The sequence below is a fragment of the Triticum aestivum genome, chromosome 5B (genome assembly GCF_018294505.1).
Source record: "Triticum aestivum cultivar Chinese Spring chromosome 5B, IWGSC CS RefSeq v2.1, whole genome shotgun sequence".
Lineage (NCBI taxonomy): Eukaryota > Viridiplantae > Streptophyta > Magnoliopsida > Poales > Poaceae > Triticum > Triticum aestivum.
This window is the reverse complement of record NC_057807.1, coordinates 61926172-61934260: the sequence shown is the minus strand read 5'-3', so window position 1 is coordinate 61934260 and position 8089 is coordinate 61926172. Positions and strand designations below refer to the sequence as shown.

General features: G+C 47.3%; 2 protein-coding genes and 1 pseudogene across 2 annotated transcripts; 1 reads left to right on the top strand and 2 right to left on the bottom strand.

Annotated features, from left to right (window-relative positions):
• LOC123114633 (uncharacterized) lies at window positions 1-1385 on the bottom strand (annotated as a pseudogene).
• A 1225-nt stretch (window positions 1386-2610) lies between these two features.
• Window positions 2611-5286, bottom strand: LOC123110416 (pentatricopeptide repeat-containing protein At4g02750). Its single transcript, XM_044530918.1, has one exon. It carries the CDS (start codon window positions 5204-5206, stop codon window positions 3104-3106), a length of 2103 nt encoding a protein of 700 aa, XP_044386853.1. The 5' UTR covers window positions 5207-5286; the 3' UTR covers window positions 2611-3103.
• A 1471-nt stretch (window positions 5287-6757) lies between these two features.
• On the top strand, window positions 6758-7412 carry LOC123115676 (uncharacterized). Its single transcript, XM_044536786.1, has one exon. The coding sequence runs from the start codon at window positions 6827-6829 to the stop codon at window positions 7214-7216; it is 390 nt and encodes a 129-aa protein (XP_044392721.1). The 5' UTR covers window positions 6758-6826; the 3' UTR covers window positions 7217-7412.
• Window positions 7413-8089: the final 677 nt, after the last annotated feature.

Sequence of the window (8089 nt, the reverse complement as noted above, 5' to 3'; positions counted from 1 at the left end):
TCAATCTAATATATCAAGTTTATATCAGAATCATTGCATCGATACATACACATTCAGTCAATAGCAATTGGTTCACGAAACAATAAAAGACTTCAGTCCAAAAGCAAGCTATACATATTTAGTACATAGCAAATAGGTCCAGGCAACTACAAAAGACTTTAGTCCAAAAGCAAGCCAAGACAATCCATCATAACATCTCTTGTAGATGTTGGATTTTATGTGTGTGTGTGTGTGGGGGGGGGGGGGGGGGGGGGTCTGCCTATCAAACATAATGGAGGCATTAGGAACATTACTTGAATTGGACTTTTTCGCATCTTGGGATGTCCCTGAAACTAAATGATTTTGCTACGGAGGACTGTCCCCAGCACCTAGTTAATTTGAACAACAGGTTAAAATTGTGTCAGACCATTTCAGGAAAAATGCATGAGTAATGCACTTAAAAAATATACATATCACTTGGAACTGGAAGAGCTATTGCTGAAGTTTCATCTGAGTTATAGATGCTGTAAGAGGCGAAATGTTTAATAACTGAAGTTGCTAACAATGAGAAAAATCAACTCTAATAGCATCAACATTAATACATCAGTGATGTCTTAGTTTTAGTAAGAATAGGCAGGTTGCAAATTTATTTTGGACACGGATAAGTATTGTAACTTAAGCAAAAAACTTCCAAAAAAATAGGCGAGGAACCATGTGACGATATTATGGAGAAAACTCACCATCTGTGGATGACTTTTCGTAGGTGTTCTTCAAGAACCCGAGGAAAGAATGCTCATTGTGATCAAGCATCACTGGTCCAAAACAAGATCAATGTTTCCAATAGTTATTATTGACATGATTTTGCAACCTCTCTATATAGCTTCTTCGCAAATCAATGTCAGACAAAGATGAGTAGATATTACATTGTTGAACAATTCATGCCATTTATGCTCAGAGGAACCGAGCAAGAGCGATCGCACCGCCTCTGAATCTTTCTCTGAGCACACCTTGGAAGTTGGAAAGGTTGTTTGTATCTAACAGGATACCTGCAAGCTGAGGGCAAACCCACAGAACATAATCAGGCGTGTCAGTAATTTACGCGCAACAATCGCTAGAGCAGGTTGAAAATACACCACCAACCAGAAGTTTCTTTATGTCCAGGCTCTGAAGTAGTGCATAAGCTTCTTCAGAATGGTCATTGGCGAGGACTGTGCAAACTGAGCCCGCCTAGGAGACAAAAACAAGCATGATTATTATGAAGTAAATGACGGAACCATATGAATTCTTCACCAAACAAAATAGATGTACTTAGCACAAGGACACGATATTACCTCACCGTTTGATCTCAAAACATCTTGCCCCACCACCACCAAGCTGGCCCGCTGATCCATTATTAATACCTCCATATCAACCTATAATTCAGTTCAGCCTCTCAAAGTCAGCATCATACATTATAGTACATCTACTTTACCTAGGATGTATGTGCAGGAACAAGCTCTCGATAAGAAATACGGTGCATTGCTATCCTCGACACCTTGTGCAGAAAAATAAATGTGGCAATACTCATGACATCCCCATTTTGTTGCTGTGCATATTAACTAGGGCAACACATGAGGTACACAAGCTAGCACCCAAACTCGCAATTGCACAAAGCATATGTCGGTCATCGCCATTCACTCCAATGGAATGGCGGCCACATGGTACCAATCGAAATTAAGAACACCCACATGGCAGGGCACACGACTGCGATGAATTGCTGTATGGCCTCATCCACATGGCAGGGCGCCATGGTGAAGGCGAGGTGGGCGTCATCCGATTTTGAAGAAGAGGACTCCGGCGAAAAATGTCACACTATGGCGAGAAAGGGTCCGGCAAAAAAGGAAGGGTGCATTGTGGGGAGGAGTTTTTGTGTTGGGACCACGTGTTAGAGATAACATGATGGATACTCCGGACAATCACATTTCTTCCCCACATATGGGTTGGATTTTAGGGAGTTGACACTGTCCCCAAGATTGAATTTTGTGGAGCCCCGTTTGATGTCCGAACACGCCCGGACGTATGCGAGAGAAATGAGCTTTGATCTTAGATTCGACTTTGGAGACTATCTTAATTATTTGTTTGATTTAGTTATATGCATTGCAGCCCGTAGCAACGCACAGACGTTCTACTAGTTAAATGTTGTTTCTGTCTCAAATAGAATTAGGGACATTAGAGTTGCTAAGTCGTATGGTTTCATCAGATTTATTATTTGTAGCATCAACGTTGCAATGGGGTCCTCCTATCCTTTTCCAGGAGATGACAGATTTAAACATGGCCAATTAAGATTTTCATCAGCCCTGCATCAACAAAATGGAATGACGATTGTAAAGTCAAAACTCACTGGTTTAGCATATACTGTCACTACGGAATCACCTGCCTGCATTGCTGCACCATGGAATCTATTCTACATTTCTTGTGAAACTAGCAATGCGCCCGTGCGTTGCAACGGATTCAAAGTAGAATAATACATATTCACAAACTTGAAAGAAAAACACTCTAGTTTCGGTAGATATATCACTAAAAATATACTCGTATTAGGTTTCACTTATAATATATTCCTCGTGACTGTTTTGATGAGGTGGGGGAGGGATGTGGCTGGTTTCAAGATACTAAGGGGTTTATGCAAATTGAAGCATAGAATGGAGTCTTGTTGCAAAAATGCCACAGCTACATCACAGTCGTCAGAAATGACGGATGACGGACACACCGTCGTCACCAACTGAGTCTTTTATAGGAGTAGAGATTAGGTACCGACTGCTGCAATGGTCCAGAGCTCAGGACTTGTGACGAAAGCGTCCTAAACACCATAGTCGAGTGGTAACACGGAGCTTCAGCGGGAATTCAACAGAGAAGAAGAATCAAGCTCGAGTTAAGTTCCGAGGAACCCTGCTGTTCTCACTCCACAGCTGTGCTGTATCACTGATTCACTGCCTCAAGCACATGCGCTGCATCAACGCTGGCATGACAATTCTCGCGCTCAGCCAGGATTTAGCAGGCACAAGAGTCTGATTCAGGTGACAGCAGCTTCATCACGTTCGCACCCATCTATGCAGATCATTACGAGAGACGGTGCGAGCCTAATTCTCTACGTTGATCCAGCTAAACCAGGTGGCTTATGCACTCCTCTTTCTTTAATCAAGGTCCTCATGTTTTCAGCTGCATCCCACTTGCCTGACTCCGCGCTGATGTTCGACAGCAGAACATAGTTCGAGGTCTTGCGAGGTTCCAGTTCAAATAACTTCTCGGCTGCAAACCGCGCGAGCTCGTCGTTCTTGTGTACCCGGCATGCTCCAAGCAATGCACCCCATACACCAGCATTAGGCTGGATCTGCATTCCCTGAACAAGTTTAAAGGCTTCACTCAATCTCCCAGCTCTCCCAAGTAGATCCACCATGCAAGCATAGTGTTCAGCCACAGGCTGTAATGAGTGTTCTTTTGTCATCGAGTTGAAGAAACGCAATCCTTCGTCAATCAATCCTGCATGACTACAGGCTGACAAGACGCCCACAAATGTGACCTCGTCGGGTCGGACATCATTGGCTTCCATTTCTCGGAAAACTGAAATCGCCTCGGTCCCATGGCCATTAGAAGCATAGCCATCAATGAGTGCATTCCATGAAACAATGTCCTGACCTGCCATCTCATCGAATACTTGTCTTGCTTCTAAGATCCGTCCACACTTGGCATATGCGGAGATCAAGGCATTTCCAGCAAAGGAATCACTGATATACCCACTCCTGACAAGAAGACTGTGGAATTGCCTCCCGACTTGCAAAGCAGCCAAGTCCGCGCATGCGCTGAGACAACACGCATATGTAGACCAGTCAGCCATCTTTGCATCCCTTCTCATGAGCAGGAAATATTGGAGTGCTTCGAAACAGAGCCCATTCTGAACAAACCCGGAGATAACTGAATTCCACGATACTGCATTCCTCTGACTCATCTTCCTGAATATACTTACTGCCTTGCGCATTTGACCCTCTTGGGCATAGCCAGCAATCAGGGTGTTCCAAGAAACCATATCCTTGTTTGGCATTTGCTGGAACAAAACCATGGCCTCGTCAAGCATTCCACAGTGGACATAGCCAGATATCATCGTATTCCAGCACACTGCATCTCGGACCTCAAGTGCATCAAAGATGTGGCGTGCGTCATTGATCATCTTGCTCTGCAGATAGCTATGCATCAGTGCAGTCTTTGCTGCAAAACTGTCAAAAGGCATCTTGTTCAGCATATCCTTTGCTTCTTGGAGCTTCCCAGCACGCACTAATGCACTTATCATTGTCGTCCATGAAATTGAGTTCTTATCTGGCATCTCCGCAAACAATCTATAGGCTTCATCCATGTGCGAAAGCCGCAGATACCCACCAAGCATCACATTCCAAGACACCACATTCCGTTCAGGCATTCTGTCGAACAATTCTCTCGCCTCACCTATCCTCCCCGCCCGGCAATAACCATTGAGCAAGGTGACCCAAGAAATGACATTAGGTGAAGGAACTCTCTTAAATAAGCCAGCAGCCGCATTGAGATCTCCAGCGCGCACATAACCCTCCAGCATCAAGTTCCAGGACACCATGTCCCTTTGCGGCATCTCGTCAAAGAACTGGGCCGCCCGAACAATTTTCTCATTGCGGGTCAAGCCGACCAGTACCGAGTTCCAAGAAACTATGTCCGGGGCCGGCATTTCCCGCAGCAACGCCACCGCGTCATCAAACCTGCCATTCTTCGCGTATCCAGAGATCATGGCATTGTAGCACGCCGTGCACTTCTTCCCGGGTATTCGATTGAGCGTCTCCCTAGCAAGCTGGAGCTCGCCCGCGCGTGCATAGCAGGAGACCATCAGCGTCCAGGAGAAGTCGTCCCGGGCAGGCATTGCGTCGAACAGCTCCCGGGCGTCCGCAACACGGCCATGGTCAGAGCAGGCCGCGATCATGGCGTTCCAGGATACGAGATTGCGGCGGGGAATCTCGTCGAACAGGCGTCGCGCGTCGGCGAGGCGGCCGTGGCGCGCGAGCGCGGAGAGCATGGCGTTGTAGGAGACGGTGTTGCGGTGGGGCATCTCATCGAACAGGCGGCGTGCCGCGGCCAGCTGTCCCGAACGCGCCAGGCGCGTGAGCTCCTGGTTGCTCCGGAACACCGCGGAGGTCGCCGCCGCGGCCACGCCGGTGGCCTTGGCCGCGGCCATGAGGTGGCTAGCCGGCGGTGGTGGGCGGAGGTGTGCGATTGACTGCACTGAGGAAGGGAGCAGTGGGTTCAGACTTCAGACTTGAGCACAAACTGGGCCGGCAGCCGAATACTACAACTTAAACTATCGAAGCCCAACCGATCTGATGTTAATAGGCCTGTGCAAAATTTTAATCGACTTTACAGCCCAAGTGAAACGCTTAGATTCATTGGAGGAAAATCAGGGGACCTCCTATTTGCCGCATTTTGCGGCAAACTGTCGATGGTTCGCACCGGGGGACAAGTGACTTGGGCCGGCCCATTTTACGGTAGGCGCTGTAAAAAATCAACAAAAAAGACGTCCCAGATGTGAATCAAACTCACGCCCTATGGTATAGAGGACGGCGCACCTAGCCAGTACGACCGGCTGACCCTAGTGGTATAACTGCAACGCGCTACGTAAAGAAATGCAAGGCAACGGCAAAATTTAGACAGCAGCTTATGAACATTTGTTTGAAACACGACTATTTTATGAAATTTTCCTGAATATTTTATAAATTTGCGAACAAATTATGAACACATGAATTTTATTGAATTTGTGAACAAATTATGAAAGCGGAAACATTTGTTGAATAAGCAAACAATTTTTTCAAAACAAACATTTTATGAAACTACCCAAACAAATTATGTTCTCATTTTCACAAATGTCAATATATTTAGAAAAACAAACATTTTCGAAATTTCCCTAACATCCACGTCGCAGGGTGGCCGGCCGCAACGGAGGGGACACATCCACGTCGATTTTGACCACCTCCGTGACTGCAACTTTCTTCGCCGCATCATCCTGCTCGTGCTGGCGGGTGCGATGCTCCCTCGGGGCGACATTCTCCACCATGCAGCTGGCTGCCACGGACAGGACTGGAACAGACTCCGCCGAGGCATCATCCATGCTGGCGGTGGGGGACGAAGAGTACTCGGCGACGGCATCTACGGCGGCGTGGATGGGGAGCAAGGGTGGAGGACGGCGGCGGCTCGAACATGGGAAATGGAGGATGAACGTCTAAGGAGGATAGTCAATTTGGTAGATCTGGTCAAATTGGTGGAAACTGAGGTGAGTCTGGTCTGTATGATACGACATGGCAAACGCGCACGGGCACGTCCGGACCTCCCTATATCATCCCCAGATATGGATTGGATACGAGGGATGCCAGTTTGCCCAAATAAATAGTGCCGGTTTGAGGGGGTCGATTGGGTCGCAATTTTGTGACCAATCAGTGAGAGGACCGTCCATCCAGATGTATAGAGGGCATTTGAGGAGCCCGCTCCTTCTCTAATATTTTTTTTCTTTGCCAAAAAAAAAAACTTCTCTAATTTATTTTAACCGGGTACGAGCCATCGAATTTTGGATATGGACCGTTGGGGGAGAATCTCCAACCCTTCACCGCTAAGGAGCATCTTCCTTTACAACCAACCTTCCCTGCAGCTCATATTCCCTTTGAGCTTGAGCTACAAGCAGCTCGGCGCTCGTATACAGTTGCAGTCTGGGTTGGCTCTGCCTATATACCACCCACCTCCGCGCAAGTGTTCAAGAGACATCTCACTCACAGATAAACGCATCCCGTTGTATGTCTCCACAGTAGCAATGGAGATGGAAAGGTCACTATGGCTCGCGGTGCTGATCCCTGCGATCATGGTGTCCTTCTACGGCGAGGCTGCCATGGCGGACGCCCAGACATCGCCGGACACAAACGTGCTGTGCGTCAGCAAGTGCGGGACGTGCCCGACGGTATGTACCACGCCGCCGCCGCCGCCGGCGGCGGGCGGCGATGGCAGCGGCTACTCCTCGCCGTCGCCTCCGCGCTCTATGACGACTCAGCCATCTCCAGCGGCCGTGCCGCAGCCGCAGGCCAAGGGAGGGAGCCCCAGCGGGTACTACTACTTCTTCACCGCTGGGAGCGGCCGGAGCTGCGCCACCTCCAGCGTTCGTTACACGCTACTGCTCCTGGCGCTTCTTCCCATCGTCGCTGTTTAGGTTGCTGAAGAATCTAGTGTGGCGCTCGGTGAGGACCCGGCGGCAACTCGATCGGTCGGCTCCTACGTGTGGTTCCTTTATTGGTGACTAATTTATCTGGTTAAGTTTGCCATGTGCTTCCCTTCGATCAAGATGATTTTCGATAGTCACTGGTGTAATTTGGAACTTTCGTTGTCAACCTGAATTTGGCTGATCATCATCCCTTGTTTGTCTCTGTTTTTGTTTCGCTCAGCACACCCCGTTTTGCTGGGCCCCACTCTTTACAAGGCAAGTATAAAATAAAGAAGTACTCCCTTTGTAGATTAATATAAAATCTTTTAAATCACTAATGTAGTGATCTAAATGATCTATCTTATATTAGTTTACATAGAAAGTAGTTAGGACTTAGTGGATTAAAACTCGGAGTTTCAGTCGGCTGAAGTCAGCACTGTAGGAACTAGATGATATGCCAACGCTGGATGGAAAACAAAATTACATCTCAAATGTGAAAATATAAAATATGTATACAAAGGCAAAATCATTTTTACTGGAAAATTGTGAAAAAAGAAAACTCAGCCATTAAAAAGAAGCCCGAAGGCATTGCTTTTTATGTCAAGGAAACGACCCGAAAGCCGGCTCCACCATCCGGGGTGGCGTAATTGCACACTCAGCGAGAGAACCTTTTTGCGAGAACCATGGTTATAACCTTACATCCAGAGGACTTGCCTCCATACTAGAAGCACATTATTGAAAATATTGGAAAATAATATGAAATTAATATTACATGGAATACTAACATGAAAGATAATGGTCCCGCCTATGTGGCTTGGATGGGGCATCCGACGTTAGATGTTAGGCTTTCGTGCGATGTCTGTTTGGTATTTGGCCCGGACA